General features: G+C 36.0%; 2 protein-coding genes across 2 annotated transcripts; one reads left to right on the top strand and one right to left on the bottom strand.

Annotated features, from left to right (window-relative positions):
• Positions 1-4,938: 4,938 nt before the first annotated feature.
• LOC134280918 (ankyrin-1-like) lies at positions 4,939-12,709 on the bottom strand. Its single transcript, XM_062763371.1, has 2 exons — positions 12,647-12,709; positions 4,939-9,901 (listed from the first exon to the last, which is right to left on the bottom strand). The coding sequence occupies exon 2, from the start codon at positions 9,831-9,833 to the stop codon at positions 6,216-6,218; it is 3,618 nt and encodes a 1,205-aa protein (XP_062619355.1). The 5' UTR covers positions 9,834-9,901; positions 12,647-12,709; the 3' UTR covers positions 4,939-6,215.
• Positions 12,710-16,021: 3,312 nt separating this feature from the next.
• Positions 16,022-17,118, top strand: LOC134280919 (uncharacterized). The gene is made up of 2 exons (XM_062763372.1): positions 16,022-16,309; positions 16,489-17,118. The coding sequence occupies exons 1-2, from the start codon at positions 16,022-16,024 to the stop codon at positions 17,116-17,118; spliced, it is 918 nt and encodes a 305-aa protein (XP_062619356.1).
• The last annotated feature ends 637 nt before the right edge of the window (positions 17,119-17,755 follow it).

Here is a 17,755-nt window from a genome sequence, read left to right as displayed (position 1 = left end):
AGAATGTTTAGCATACTGAAAACTCGCGTTTTTATCCACATGGCACAATTTTAAAAGTGCTGCCAAAGGCTTTTTTGAAAATATATTTGAAAGAAAATTTTCATTTGCAAAGAAGTTGAGTAGGACTATGTTACTGTTTATCAACAATACTATATTTCATCGTTTTTGGTCGTTTACTAGCGCGGTTTATGTCCGGTTATGCCATTATCGACATTCATCCAAGATTTTAAGTTACATGATACGACTGTATTTTCGGTCTTTTATATATTTCTCCATTGTATCAAATAAAACATTTTCTGTATAAAACTAAAGTATATTAATGCAATTTTCAACAAGTATATTTTGAGTGACAGTCCTCTTACCGTTTACAAATAAATTGTACAAAAGTCTTGCCCCTGACTTGTTTCTGTACGTATTTTTTCTCATTAATTCAACTTCGGCGCCCCAAAAACTCAGTACTGCTTTTGACTTTTGACTCCAAAAAAGGTTTATAAGTTACACAGTCATGTCGAATCTTATTCAATTTCCATGAATTAATTTTTGCGAAATACGTGGAGGTACGGTGGGGTTACAACTGCGCCCGCGCCATTTTGGATTTTACGAGAAAATATGGGGCACACTAAACTTAACTTCTCTTAAGCCTTCATCGATCCCACAAATATAATTAAAACACCTGACGAATTGATGCCATGAAATTAAGTAACACGATCGTCATTTTTTTTTATTGTCAACTTTGCATTATTCTCACAGTTGGGTCTGTTTTACGCAATATTTTGAGCAAGATTCGATAAAAACTTGCGATGTTTGACAATCGCTTAAACCATTTCAGAACAAGAAGATCTCTGAAAAAGACCACCATATGATAGATTGTAGTTTATGTAAAGATTCTACCAACTGTCATTTACGTCCGATAGCTTGCACCTGAGTAATGAGCAAAAATTGTTTTTAAAATTTTACATTGATGAAATTGTGTCGTTTGTTACGTCATTTTTATTGTCAGTATTGTAAGTATGCGGAAGTTGACGTCATTATCGGAGTTATTACGTCATAAAAATTATAAAGTGACGTCACAATATGTGTGCATTTTTCTGCTCTTGCCAATGATACCAAACTCAATAATTTCCATAAAACGGTTAATTTTTTATTAAACAGTTCTCAGGACATTTGAAATGCCCCTCGTATTGTCGAAAGAGTTAGGAACATCATTGAACGTGATGTGTGCTTCACTGTTGCAGCATTAATAGAGTTACATAGTAAATTAAAGAATTTGAAAACAATTCTTATTCGAGCTATATTTGTACAATTGTTAGCAAACTAGGTGTTAAGTGTTTATGGATATGTTTTTTGAATGGAGAAGAGGCTACAAACCGTGTTTTAAATTAAGAAAATTAGTATAATTTAGACAAACTTTCTCAACGTTGTTTTTGACGTTACAATGTTGGTTAACCGTGTTCCGTAGTAACAAAACATGTTGGTTTAAATTTTGGCTAACATGAGTTCTATTTAATCAAGTGGAATGAAACTTCACAATTCGGCAAAATAAATGTTAATATTTACGAAAATGTGTTGATCTATAATCTTGTAGTAATCATATGGCGATGAGAAGCATTGTCTACGTATTTTTTTAATGACCCTAGTAATAACCTAATAACCTAGAAGTGTACATCCCAAAATCACTCATCTAGATGCAAGCTTAATAATATACATCCTTAGAAGTATCATCCATACTTAATATCAGATCTGCTAAAACAAAATTCAACTATTCAATCATATGGATAATGTAAGTCAAGCCCAGCTTCTGAAGCAAGCCATGCAACCTTCACCAAAAACGTTCAACTTGCAACAAAAAGAAAACTTTATCTTGCAACAAATAATTCATCTGGTCATTCCTTAGCTGAAGTTGCGCATCTGAAATCTTGACTGTTACAATGAAACACATTAGAAGCATCTTGCATACATATCTGATCAATGAAGGGCATAGACGTACCTAAAAGGAAAACTGCTTAAAAAATCGAGGTGCCGACGCCAACACCGACCCCAAGGGTATCACATGAGCACCCCTAGCTTCGTTAAGTTGAGCTCCTCTCGTCGAATTTATAATAACAATGTAGAAAAAAATATATATAATAGGTAGTTCAAATCACGGAGTCTCAAACGAATTTTTTTTTTAAATTAAGGAAATTGTAAAACTAGTCACTGAAAAAATTGTGAGACTCAATGTCTCAATCCCCTCTCTAGACGCGACGGTACCTTTGGAAATGACTTTTGGTCGCCGTCAGTGATTTTGTTATTTCTTTGTCCTCTAAATGCCCAGTATTTTATTTATGAAATAGATTGATCCTACTTACAAAAATGTGTGAGCAATTTCTGAAATGTTTGTTATTGAAAGGATCCGCATGTCACTTCATGAGTATTTGACTCAAGCAGTTCTTCAGCGAGAAAATATTTTTTAAAAAAAAGCAAAAACAAAACATCCAATAAAATTCCAAATTTTGAATTAAATGACCCATTTTCAGCTGTATGGCAACGGCAGCTATTCTTTATATTTAAAAACAAGTATCCTGGACAGACACTTTCACATCAAAAGAATGTACCCGTAGTTTGAGTGCAAGTGGATAAAAAATACATTCAAATACATTCTCTTCTTGTTTCCATTTATTCAGTGAAGACTACAGTCATCAGACTACTGTACATTGTACCATTTGTTTTCAAAAACCAAACTAACAAGATATGAAAAAAAGTTATGCTTTGAAAGAATTGGTTGGACGAATTCTGTAAAAATCAGAAATAATTTTCAATCTCCTAACCTTGTTATTTCAATGGAACTTGTCGCCATTTTGAAGAAGTGAAACTGTGTAAAAATTGTCTCCACCTCCACCCTCAGACATAAGTGCAGCCATGATGTTTTACGAGAGGGGGGATGAGAGCAATGGCTCTGATGGCAATCGCACTATTACACAGAATAGGATATTTTTCGGAAATTTTTCCCTGTTAATGTTTTCAACTCTAAAGTCAGTTTGACGTGGAGATATCCTACTCAAGCACCAGATTTTTATGGGAAATCCTTTAGAGGGGAACACCTGTAGATGCACAAGACCTGGGACCGTTAGTTTATAATTATTGGAAAAGAACCTGAGCATCTAATTGCATGTATTCTATCTTGTACATACTTATAAATAATAAATGTATAAAACATATTTCAGTTGTTCTGATTGCCATCAATTATATTTTGTATTACTGAAAAAATGGTCGGACTTCTTATTTAACTATACATTAATTCATATATAACAGAGATTTACTGAGAATACAGCTCCTTCCCAGACAGATTAGTACTTTCAATTCACTACCACTTCAGGATAGAAAATACGGAGATATATCCAAGCCTGTAAAGTCCTTTTAACAATGCCAAAAAAATAGAGCAGAACACGGAATTTAAATATCAAAGGGGGATTAGGTACCATGGAGGAGTGAGCATCCTTTGCCGACCGGTCACAACCGCCGTGTGCTCCTTGTTATGATTGGAGAAAATCGGGAAAATCCGTCGAAATTTCAGTGTGTAAATAATGGTCTAAAAATAAGTATGAAAAACGTCAGCCAGCATTTGACTGAATGATAAATTGTATTTGCTGACAAGGTCATTGCATCAACCACAGAACATACAAAATGATGATTTGAAGCAAATCTGCTGATATTCTTCTTTCATCAACTTGTTTGTCAATAATTTATCTCGTTTTGGAAATTATACATACGTAGAGCATGTCCTTGTGTTTTATATCAACCAAGAAGGATATTGAGATAACAAAAAGTATTCAATATCAAAGTTCATTAAACAATACAAAACAGGAGCAGAGCAAACACGGACCTCTGAAATATCAGAGGTAGGATCAGGTGCCATGGAGGAGTGAGCATCCTTTACAAATATCAACCCCGTATGCAGGTGATGAAGGTATATTGATGCATAGGTAAGGGGAATTGACGATTGAAGGTTAAAGTCATCATGCTTATCATAAAGCTTTGTTGTCAAGTAATCATTAAATTCTTTCTAAAGTAATTACTGCTTAATTAATGAACTTTTTGAAAATTTCTCGTGGGCAATTGTATTCCACTATAAAATGCTTTAATATAATATCAGAGTATTGTATACTTGACGCACATTAAAGGGTAGAGAATTTGGTACCATTAGGGATTGAAATCCTTAAATTATCATTAAATTCTTTCTAAAGTAAAATATCCAATTATAAAACAGATGTGTCAGAATTTGTAATATTCTTTATCTTAAACTCACCAGGGTTTATCGTATCGACATAAATATGGGAAAAAAACCATCGTCATTGACAATACATCGTTGATTTATGTAATATCGAGTTCGAGGCTACAGGAAGTGTTTTTCTTCTTTTAATGTTTAACATTTTGGACAAATTCTGCTTAATATGAATTTCAAGACATAGGTCTGCTAATAATGGGACATAATTAGTATCCATGGGAAATTCAATAAATTGGATGAAGATCTGGTCTCTTAAAACCACATAGATATTGTCAATCAGATACTTCAGTATCTTTTAAATTTTTACTTTATACTACTCGTGTGTACAATCATATTGTTTTTAACAGAATAATTTTGCTTCTCAGGGCCTGAGCAGTGAGGGATCTTTATCGTGCCAGCATCTACTGCGACACGGGGCCTTGGTTTATACGGTCTCCGAAGGACCGGTCTCCACGTCCCACATCTAGATTCGAACCTGCGACGTAAGGATTGACTCCTTACTTCGCGACTCTAGAGCAGACGCTCTAACCACTGCGCCACGCGGGCGACAGGAAATATAAGTATCATAACTGTAAAACATTTCAATTTATATTTAGATATAAGAAATAGATAAGCATATTATTTTTAGCATGAAGACTACCTTTGTTGTCATATAACTTCACATAAAAACTAAATAAATTCGAGTATATTTATATAAAAAGACATTTCCTTTCAACAGTATAAAAATCTAGATACAATTATATTTCCAATATTAAAAAGCAAATAAAAAACAATAAATATTATATTACTCAGTCAGTTGAATTTCATTAAGTATTAAAAAAAATACATGCTTCATGGCATATACTTCTAATATTCCTAGGAAAAGTGTCGTTACATATGTTTTTCTTAACCGCTACATCAAGACATCAATAGTTGAAATTGTTTAATTAAGACACCTATATTATCTCAGCCACTGTATTATGACTGCAATAGACTCAAGACCATTGAATCCGATAGTATATATATTCAGTCTTTGTATCAAGACACTTATATAATCCAAGTTGTTGTATGAAATTGACTATGTACTAAATAATGATAAATAAAACATTTGTAGAGCTCCCTGTAATATAATGAAAAAAAGGCGCTCAACAATAAATTTACTCTAAAATTAATGTACAAGATAGTAATTAAACAAAACAAAAAAAACAATAATAAAAAGAACATAGCAATACGGACACATACAAGAAAAAGCAAAATTAAATAAAAATGGTAAAACCAAATTTTTTATCATAGAACATACGAAAAAAAATTACTCAAGTATTAATAGAAGAAGAAAAAATATTTAAACAAGACTCTCATTAAATTGAAAAAAAACAAACATTTGAGATTTTTCTTAAACATGCCCTTGTTTGCGAATGTTTTGGAAAAGTCATCGTACATTGTAACTTCAAAACAACAAAACAAAATAAATAAACATTAATTCCCATCTCTTCCTTTGAGGTTGTTAAATTTCTGAAGAGTAATCATATGCTAGTGAGTTCATGACAATTTCTTTCTCTTCATTATAAAGAACCATGTTGTCCTCACCTATTATTCCTACGAAAACGTTTTGCAGCAAGCCATTTATTTACAATTTTATAATCTTAAAAGTGACACGCTATGATTATATGTGCAAGCTTTACCCGGTAAGTGATTTTAAAATCGCGTTCTTCATGAAAACTCGACTATGGTTACTTGATGAAGATAAGGAAATACCGAAAGACTAGTCTCTTACAATTGATTTGCAATCTTGTTGTAAATAATCATAAGTTCGAATCCATTTTCTAAAGATGTTTTCTTTGTTTTTTTTTTATCAGTTAAGTTTATCAAACAAATGCAGAGTCTATGTTTTCACCACAGAAAAATGACAATTCTTTGCCGCTAAATGCAGAGGTAACTGACCATTAGCATCACATTTGTTCACATCAGCACCTTACTCAATAAGTTTTTCTACAACCGAGAGATGACCCTCCCACGATGCTAAAGATAAAGGAGACCAGCCATTAATATAACAGTTATTGCTGTCAGCACCATGCATCAACAGTTTTTCTACAACTTGAAATTGGCCTTTCCATGACGACAAAAGTAAAGGTGACCAACCATTTTTATAACACCTATTTATGTTTGCACCCTGTTCAACAAGCTTTTCCACAACTGACAGATGCCCTTTCCATATCGCTAAAAGTAAAGGTGATGAACCATTATAATCACACTGGTTAATGTCGGTACCGCTTTCACTCATTATTTCTACAATCGGAGCATGGCTCATTGAAGGTTCTTTAATATTTGTTTCAACAACAGCTGTCTGATTATTCTTTGAATTCTTTGATGACTTACTATTGACATCACATTTGTTGATGTCAGCTCCTTGCTCAATGAGTTTTTCTACAACTGAAAGATGGCCTTCCCAAGACGCTAAAGATAGAGGTGACCAACCATTGATGTAGACGTTGTTGATGTCGGCACCGTGCATTATAAGTATGTCTACAACTGATAAATGACCTTTCCATGACGATAAAAGTAGGGGTGACCAACCATAATTATTACACTTGTTGACATCCGCATCGCTTCCCAGTAATTTTTCTACAATTAAATCATGGCCTTCCCATGATGCTAAAAGGAGAGGTGTCCAACGATTTATATAACAGGTGTTGATGTCTGCACCGAGTTCAATAAGCTTTTCTACAACTGGAAGATGGCCCTCCCATATGGCTAAAAGAAGAGGTGATGAACCTTTATTATCACTCTTGTTGATGTCGACTCCACTTTCAATAATTTTTTCTACCACGAGAGAATGACCCCCAAAACACGCTTTATGTAGAGGAGTTAAATTATTGTTATCGCATTGATCACATTCAGCACCATGTCGAATTAATGTTTCTACTACATGCAACTGACCACGTTTTGATGCTAAATGCAGAGGCGACTGACCGTGAATATTACACACTTTGACATCAGCACAATGTGCAATCAGTTTTTCTACAACATGAAGATGGCCTTCCTCGGATGCAAAATGCAAAGGCGTTGATTTATTTATATCGTATTGGTCACATTTAGCACCGTGTCTAATTAATGTTTTTACTACATGCAAATGACCACGTTTTGATGCTAAATGCAGAGAAGACTGACCGTGAATGTTACATACTTTGACATCAGCACAATGTTCAATCAGTTTTTCTACAACAGGAAGATGGCCTTCCTCGGATGCAAAATGCAAAGGAGTTGATTTATTTATATCGCACTGGCCACATTTAGCACCGTGGGAAATTAATTTTTCTACGACTGACAATTGACCATTTTGTGAAGCTAAATGCAGAGAAGACCGACCATTATTGTTACACTTGTTGACGTCAGCACCATGTTCTACTAATTTTTCTACAACAAGAACAAATCCTCTAAATGAAGCAAAATGTAGGGGTGTTAGATTTTCTTCATCGCATCTATCACACTCAGCACCGTGCAGTAGTAATGTCTCTACAACAGACAAATGACCATTTAATGAAGCTAGATGCAAAGACGATGAACCATGAATTTCACACTTGTTGCTGTCGGCACCATTTTTCAATAAAATTTCTACAACAGGAACATGACCTTCTAAAGACGCTCTATGTAAAGGAGTTACTTTATTTTTATCGCATCGATCGCACTCAGCACCCTTATGGATTAATGTTTCTAAAACAAATGAATGACCATATAGCGATGCTATATGCAAGGATGACCAACCTTTTATATCACATTTGTTAATGTCGGCACCATGCTCAATGAGTTTTTTAACGACTTCCAAATGACCGAATCTTGATGCCATATACAAAGGAGAAATCTCCCTTCCACTGCATTTGTTACAATCAGCACCAAATTTGAGTAACTCCATTACTTTTCTGAGATCCCCGGTTCTAGCTGGTGTCCATAAAGCAGGATAATAACTTTTTTGAGGATTTAAATCTGCTCCATTATCAACTAAGTATTTTACAACGTCATATTTCTCTCTCAAGCAAGCAGCAATCACTGGAGTAATGTATCGATGTTTATTGTGCGATGGTTTGATATCTCCTACAGGCATTGAATTGATATTTTCCTTTCCAATATATTCCACCATAATTTTCACCATATCTAAATTTCCATTGAAACACGCCAATACAAGAAGTCTTACATGTTCTTCGGGTGTAGTTCCAAAAATGATATCTAATGTCTGACATTTTTTCACCAATTTTATAAAATAATTAAGCAAATCGAGGTGCCCGTAATAGATTATGAAACTAAGAGCACGTATTTCATAGATTTTCTTTTGGTCAATGCATTTTAGACCGAGCAGAAGATTTTGTCTTTCAGACTCTCTCTGTCCTTTTGTTTCGTCGATTTGTTTTTCACTTTCTTTCTGTGAGTCAAAAACTACATTATCGAAACTTTCTTTTCTAGGTAATAAAAATTCTCTTTTGACATCTTTACATGGCACTCCTTTCAAAATGTCCATGAACTTTTGTTTAAAGACACAGTCCCTCAATGCTTTATTTAAAAAAACGTCGTGTAGCTTTCCAGCCTTAACATCAGCATACAATCTTTTTGCAAGTTTTTCATATTGAAACTTATTCAATCTTATGCATTTTGCGTCATTACATGTATTTTCTTTGGTGTCCAAAACAACTTTGTTTGCAATAAAATTACTGTTCATATAGTCCAAAATTTGATCAGGAAATTGCTGTCCATATTGATATGCAACAACTTCAAATATTGAATCATGGATAAATGTATATTTTTCATCATCTTTTGTAATGTAGGTGTCTATTAAGTGTGACAATTCCTTGAATATTTCCCAATTTTCAGTGTTTTCCTTAACTTTGCAAGCTCTGCATACTTCTTGGAACATTTTGCTTTTACTAAGCATTTCTTCAGATAGGCAATTATTGTTTAGCATGCAGAGAACAATTGATAAATATTGTATTTTATTTCTCTTCTGAATCTTATTTATTTCTGATTGCCAACACTCGGAAGGACGGGTAAAAAACTGTTTACCGTATTTCCTGACGTTTTCGTCACTGCTGAACATTTGACAAAGAAGTGGAAACATGAAGACGTCCTTTCTGTGCAAAAGTTTTAAATCTATTTCACATGAAATCCTTGCATTGTTCATATGAGATTCAAATATACCTTTTTGATCTTCAGAAGTAAGAACATTCTTTTCATTCAAATTAAGGATTTTATCAATTTCAAGAAACACTACATCTAATACCTTTGCCTCATTGTATACTGCCAATCTACAGGACATGAGAAATTTTGATTTTCTATTAAGAACATCTTCAATTTGTTTACTATGTCTTTCTAAATCTGACAACAAATTTCTTTCTAAGGTAAAAACACCTAATACATCATCTATGACAAATATTTGTGGTCTGTTTAAATCGCCGTAGTTGATAATTTCCTCAGGTTTGGAGATTGGAACAATCTGATACTCGGACTCCAGCTGTAAAGCGATGTGGCGGATCAAAGCGGTTTTTCCAGACCCAGGAGGCCCAACCACAACCACAACTTGATTGGATAAAAAAAATTCTTTCATGTTTCCATATGAGGAGGTTTCAAAAAAGACTGCTTTCTTCCATGAATCCAATATTTTCCTATGTAGATCTGGTGATTAAAGAATCCTTGTTTTAAAAAAATGTTCAAAATGTTCCTCTTTTTATAAAAGCACTGTTTAACTTTCTTATAATTTAACTTATTCAGATATACGCTTACTGCAATTTTACCATTTAAAGATTTTACACTAGACAAAACTGCTAACGCACCACTTGTTAATTTGTGAATTGAACATTTGCCGGATCGGAGCAAGTACTAGCCATTATTTCCAAAACAGTGAAGTTGACAAATGTTTTGGTATCATGAAATTTTTAATGAACTTCTTGTCCGAAAACCAATATCCCGATGTGCACTGTGCTCCGTTTTTGCCTAGATATGAAATTCTTGATCACTAAAGGTGGTCTGTGAGATTGCCAAAGAGGTATTCCCCCAGTTTTAAATCAAATAACAAACAACCATTGACTATCATATCGCATAGTAATCATTCACTGCCTTAGTGTCCATACCAAATCCACGTTGATTGTAAATAAATGATGGCATTGATATATGTGATCCTAAACATCGTTGATTTACTCTGATGAATTTAACAAAGGGATTGTCGAAATTGGGAAAAAAAGGCTTGACGAGTTGTAATGCATATTTGCTTCAAAACATGGGAATCATCACCAGCGACATTTTCATTAATCAATCAGACCTTCAGAATAAAGAATGTAAATAAGAGACATCTTAATGGATGGTTTCAGCAATTTTGGGCGGGTGATTGATCACTGAATGATTAGCAGAGGACAAGAAGAACGAAAGATAGGGGATCGGAAGGAAGCGTTCAATGGTGTATGACGTCAAAAAGACAAACGTATAGAGTGACATGTGAATTTTTAAGTTTGCCTTATGCTACTGCTCAAAACATTTTGACAGAAGGTTTAATTATGAAAAAGTGAGTGTATAATGGAACCAAGAGTTCTTAGAGAAAGTGGAATTGGTAAAAGTGTTTGCGAATCACAAATATTTTAAATGAAACGAAGGGGAAACGCTCAAAACTATGACGGTGTTTATCCGTCATATGACGTAATATTTAGGTGCGGCGGCTTCCATAAATGGACATTGTTTAAAATCCGATATTTTTATAAGTATACATCATATTCCTTTGAATTTTTCAGATTTGATTTGAAATAAATAAAGCTTTCATCTTGTGTAATTTTGTTGCTTTACGTCGATTTTAGCAATTTTATCTAAGTTGTGACATTACCTTTAAAATCAACCCTCGTAGTTATTGAGTATTTATAAGGTTTGACATTTATATACCTAATTTTTTATTAAAGTAACATGATTATATATTTAAAACATCATAAACAAATTTTCAAAACGAAAATGTTAATTCTCCCAGGTTGTGTGTTGGCAATTTTGTCTAGTGTATAAACGTTATTTCTGTTCGTTTTGCTCTTCTTCAAAAACTTTTTTTGACAATATAGAATTGAAAATATTGAGGAATTTTTAATATTTACTGCACTTCACAGTTTGAGTTTGAGAGCAATGTCGTGGAATCTGATCACAACGTAAATATTGTTGTTGCATTTAGTAATTGTTTTGGTTTCTTCCACAATTATCTTTCTATAGTTCTATAGTCGATATAATGACCTTGTTAGCAAATACAATCTATCATTAAGTCAAACGCTAACTTTTTTTCATACTTAATGTTTACACACTGAATTGTGGACGGATTTTCCCGTGTCTTCCCGAACAAAATAAGGAGCACACGACGGGCGTGACCGGTCGACAGAGGATGCTAACTTCTCCATGGCACCTGATCCCACCTCTGATGTTTTGGTCCGTGTTTGCTCTGCTCCTATTTTGTAATGTTTGAAGGAATTTTCAGCTCGAATAGTGTTCGTTATCTCCAAATGTTTCATTGATGAAATATATTAAACAAGACTGCTTTATTATCATTACTGAGTGACCCTTGTATGTTTTTTTAACCTACCAATAGAAAAGAAATATCGATAAAATTATTAGACAATTGACAAAAAAGTGTTTGAAAGACGATCACGAACAGATAGGAAAGATTCTGTGAAGCTACTGTCTTTTTTGTGACAGGCGAGGGAGGGTGAAATGTAGTACTTTAAAAAATTTCCAGATTATTTAAACAATAAAATGCTTTCTTTGTTTGTTGTTACTGGAATGAACGGAAGCAGCTGTTGCAGAAAAAATACATATGTAATTTTTTTCTGCAGTAGCTGCGACCGTTCATTCCAGTAACAACATACAAAGAAAGACAGTTTATTGTTTATATTTATATCTGGTTAAATTATCATTTTAAGTAGGATTAAAAATATTAATTATTGTGTTAATGATGCGAACGTCTTTGTACGTTTCATTGATGGAACGGCCACTAATCAAGAAATCTGTACAGGTGATATGCCTAATGTTGTTTATGCAGAGATGAACGCAATGGGTTTTCTTATGAAATAAAGAAGAAAATATTCAGTGGATGTAAATATATTTCACACAAAACAATTCTTTAATAAACTGGATTTTAAATTATTTAGCGTTCAGTTGTTTCCATTTTTGTCTTACCAGTGATGCGGAAACCTGTAGGAGTAGACACTTATTTATAATTAGTATATTGTATATTGGTTTTTATTATTGTTAACTTATTAAAAATTAAGGGTTTTATCTTTTTTCTTGGTAAAGCTATATCACAACAAATGTAAGTACCGATAGGCAGTAGGAAGGGGGGCAGAAGAGAGAAGTTGACATTTGTCTGTAATTCAGCAATTTTAATTAAAAATATCAAAATACCTCTTATGTTTTCTGGTATGCTAACTGATTTCTGCTTCTGAAAATCTCCTTTTAGCTCATCCTGAAATTTCTTCTGTCTTAGAGAATATATGCTCATTTTTTCTTTTAATGTATCTGCGAATTAAACAATTAATATACATCCATCATGATTCAAAGTAAGTTACATCAATTTAACTTGTAACCGTATACTTTTCAAACAAATAGAAGGCTTTATACCGTTCATGTTTTCTAAGCTTTGTATTTATCTTTCAAACCACAAAGGTTTTGTCACGCTGATTCAGGAAAACAATTTATCCCCATGATATCATAAAGTGCTAGTGCACCAAATTGTAAAAAATCGCAATTTTAAAGGTCCGATCGTTTAATATTTATGCAAACGAATATTCAAAATATTTGATCGCCAAAATTACATCATTCACCAAAATAAGGCTCAAAAATATAATTAAATCATTAGCTCTCAATATTCAAGTGGATACGAGACTGCTACAGTACCCCTAATTGCCGACAAATGTGTAACATCCTTGGTGGAGAGAGGCTTGTTCTTATCAGTCGGAAATTGTTTCAGGATGTACCATAAATCCCTTTGGTGGGTGCAAGTTTAACCCTATTCCGTCGAATAGAGTGAGTAGTGGAGTGGGCTCATATAGATCACGATTCAAATTTCGCGCCAATGACGTCATCAAACTTTCGACCAATCAGAAAGCAGCATTTGAATTTTGGACACGTGACCCTACAGGCGGGAATTTTTTTAAATCACCTATGTTTATGGGGGTCAAGGGACCAATAAAGAGGTGTCCTAAAGGGTATTGTATGACCTATAAAAGGAAAGGTCTGGACGAGGAGAGTTCAGCCCGGGGTGGTCCGGGGTCATTAAGTGCAAATCAAAAACTTACTAAAAAAGTATCGAGTGACATAGCAAATGGAAGGTCTCGATGAGGAGAGGTCAGCCCGGGGGTGTTCCGGGTCATTAATTGCAAAATCAAAAGGTTACTAAAGGGTATCATGCGACATATCAAATAGAAGGTCTCGACGAGTAGAGCTCAGCCCGGGGGTGTTTCGGGGTCAATGAGTGCAAAACAGTTACCTGAAGTGTTTAATGTGATATCTCAAATGAAAAGTCTTGACAAGTGGAGTTTAACTCTGGGGTGTTCCTGGGGTCATCAGGTGCAAATTCCAAAAATAACCTTAAGGTAGCGTTTGACCTATTTTATGGACGATTCCGGGTTTTTCCGGGCCATTAGGTGCAGTATTTAAGACTTTCCTAAAAGTATAAATGCTCTGAACAATCGTGAATCTCTTCATTATCAAACAGAATGGCAACGACGCTAGTCCTTCGATCTTCGGAGGGCAAACACTTGTTCCCAAGCAACAAACCTTTTGATTTCACCGTCACGTTGCCAAAAACTTTGGTTTTTAAGGAACAGTGGACACTAGAATTAAGTGAATTTTATATTACAACCACTGTCAAGACCACAAAGAAGGAGCTTTTCATCTACTGTGACGCATTCGACACTTCTGTGGTGGGTGAACAATACAGACCATTGCTGAGGCGTGTTGTTTTGGAATCCAACAAGAATCAAATCTTCACGAGACCGTACCCAGTTCTGATGCGAATCCAAGAGTTGAAAAAGATACGCCTGGAAATAAGAGATAAAGATTTTGAGCATGCCACCTTCTTGAATGGCGAGATTAGCCTGACTCTGATATTTCGACCCGCAGTCATGACCAGTTTCTCGGCTTAAAGCTATAAAAAGTGATTCAAGAATAAATTGGTCACATTTTAAGAGTGTCTGAGGAAGAGTCAACATGCATAAAGTCCAGTGCGACGATTGCCGAGGCTGGTTTTCCCGAAAGGATGTCTTAAAGCGGCATCAGCGAAGTGTACACGGAATGATGGAAATGCCGCCACCCCCACCATCGTCGCCACCGCAGGTGATCACACCGCCGCCGCCACCGCCGCCGGAATTCACGCCGCCGCCATTCAAGCCACCGCCGTCGCTCCTCAAGCCACCGCCGCCGCCGCCATTCAAGCCACCGCCGCCGCTGCAGATGATCACGCCGCCGCCGCCGCAACTCAAGCCACCGCCGTCTCCATCAGCGACTCTTCCTTTATAGCAACGGCACCAGGACTTTGTCTTCAGGCATCCCTTTACTGCGAATATTTCAGGCCCCACGTGTTGTGGCAAGACGTATTTCTGTAAAATGCTCTTACAACACTGCCTGAAAATAATATGGCCTCCTCCCGAGAGAATCATATGGCTCTACAAACGTTGGCAACCACTGTATGATGTCATTCAGAGTACCGTTTATCCCAAAGTCGAATTTATTCAAGGAATACCTTTGGATCTGGATCAAGATTCCTTTATACATCCCAGAACGAGGAATCTCGTTATTTTGGATGACCTAATGTCTACGGCATCCAAAGATTCCAGAATCAACGAATTGTTTACGGAGGGCAGTCATCACAGAAATATGTCCGTCATAGCCATCAATCAAAACCTATACTACAACAAAGATCCCACCCAGAGACGAAATTGCCATTACCTGGTCCTGTTTAACAATCCTGTGGACAGACAACAAGTTATGACCTTGGTTCGTCGGATTTATCCCTAAAATCCTCAACACCTGCTGAGACATTTTAACGACGCTACTTCCAAACCTTATGGATACCTGTTAGTGGATTTGAAGCCCACTACTCCCGAACATCTACGTATGCGCACTGACGTCTTGAATTCTATTAAACAGCACGAAGCAGAGAATTTAACTTTCTCATGGAAAGGGCCAAAGAAGACAACGAAAAACTATGGGACCTGAAATATGATAAATACATAAAGAAAGGTCTATCACGAGAAAACGCTCGAGTTCAAACGGAGGAAAAAATGAACTCTAAAGACCTTAAGAAATTCTCTGAAAAGTATGGACAACTCATCCTGTACATCCTTCAGTTACAAAACGGATCCAATCACACAAAAGTCATGGATGATGTTAAAGATTTCCTGTCCGACGGCTATGACGAACGCAGAGCCATCAGAATGGCTTTGAATAAGAACCGTCCTGTCCTTGAAGAAATGTGGGATCCCGAGAGTGATATGGAGATCGATGATGCTTCCGAAAGCGAAGACCAAGTGGGAAAGGATGACTACAGCGAGATGGAAAAAGATAGTGATGAATCCTAAGAACTCAACATTTTGAGACTATTCCCAATTATTGTTTGAAGAATGGACTATCGATTGTATACTGTTGCATTTACTTGAATAAACAGTGAAAAAAAGCATTGTTGTTTTTTATGTCATTATAGGTCACGTGCTTAGGCATTAAATAAGGAGTGGAAATACATTAAAGCTTCATTTTAACGCTGTCCATGCCAGAAGAAACATGTCTTGGGAGGATTATCTCAAGAAAGTGTATTACGATCCATCCACGGCTGGAAGTTTCACCGGAGTGGATAAATTATGCCGATACGTTCAAAAAGAGGGAAAATATGATATCAGCAAGTACAAGGTACGCAAATGGTTACAGAGACAAGAACCCTACAGTCTTCAGCGACCCATGAGACGACATTATCGTCGCAACCAGGTAGTCGTCGCTGGTCTCGATGATCAATGGGACGCTGATCTCACGGACATGACCAAATTCAGCAAAGAAAATGAGGGTGTGCAGTTCGTACTCTTGGTCATCGATATCTTCTCCAAGTACCTGTGGATGCAACCTTTAAGGATAAGAAGGGGCCAACGAAAGCCCGGGCGTTCGAAAACATATTGCGTGAGGGGAGGCAACCTACGAAACTTCGCACGGACAAAGGACAAGAATTTCGATCAAAAGCCTTTAATAATGTATTGAAGGATCACAACATAGAACATTTTTATTCTCAAAACACCGAAGTGAAAGCCAACTATGCAGAAAGAGCCATCAAGACGATCAAAACTAAGATGTATCGTTACATGACATTTAAACAATCCCAACGATACATTGATCGTCTTCAGGAATTCGCTCAGAGTTACAACAAGACGTACCACCGCACTATTGACACCGAGCCTGAACTGGTTAGACCAAACAACGAAGAAGAAGTGCGCGTGTCAACATTCCTGTCTCGAGAAGAGATCTCACGCAAGCAATCAAAGCGGCCCTACAAGTTCAAAGTGGGTGATAAAGTGCGCATTTCGAAAATATCATCCATTTTTGACAGAGAATACGATCAAAAGTGGTCTGGTGAAATTTTCATCGTGTTTCGACGTTTCCTGAGGAACGGCATTCCAGTGTATAAACTGAAGGACTACAATGACGAAGCCATTACGGGGACATTTTATCAACCGGAACTCCAAAAAGTGGATGTTAGAGACGAGGATACGTTTAAGATTGAAAAGATCCTCAAGACCCGTGGAAGAGGACCAAACAAGCAATATTTTGTGAAATGGCTGCATTGGCCAAAGAAGTTTAATTCTTGGATAAATGCTGATGATATGGCTGCGTAATTTAATGCAATTATTATTGCTTGCCTTGAAATTATATGTATTCAGGCTTATGTCAAAAATATTGCTCTTCATGTCTTGCAATAAAATATGAACCAAAACAATGTGTTGTTTTTATTTTCGTTTGATGACCCCTATAAACCCCTGGGCTAGACGTTATCCGTCAAGACCTTCAATTTGATAGGTCACAGAATACTCTTTGGGTAACCTTTTGATTTTGCACTTGATGACCCCGGAACACCCCGGGCTGAGCTCTCCTCCTCAAGACCTTCCATTTGATGGGTCACATGATACCACCCTCGGGCTGAACTCTCCTTGTCCAGACCTTTCCTTTTATAGGTCATACAATACCCTTTAGGACACCTCTTTATTGGTCCCTTGACCCCCATAAACATAGGTGATTTAAAAAAATTCCCGCCTGTAGGGTCACGTGACCTAAATTCAAATGCTGCTTTCTGATTGGTCGAAAGTTTGATGACGTCATTGGCGCGAAATTTGAATCGTGATCTATATGAGCCCACTCCACTACTAGAGTGGAAAACTTGCACACCGAAAACTTATGCTTATATTATCTCTCAGGTGGGTGTAAAGTTCCGCCACAATCAGCACAAGAGTGTGCAAATACCAACCTTTATCAGTC

This window comes from Saccostrea cucullata, unplaced genomic scaffold (genome assembly GCF_032062105.1).
Source record: "Saccostrea cucullata isolate Sc308-1 unplaced genomic scaffold, CSIRO_AGI_Scuc_v1 ctg5472, whole genome shotgun sequence".
In the NCBI taxonomy this organism is placed as follows: domain Eukaryota; kingdom Metazoa; phylum Mollusca; class Bivalvia; order Ostreida; family Ostreidae; genus Saccostrea; species Saccostrea cuccullata.
Note: the sequence above shows the minus strand (reverse complement) of the source record. Positions and strands in the feature narration are given on the sequence as shown.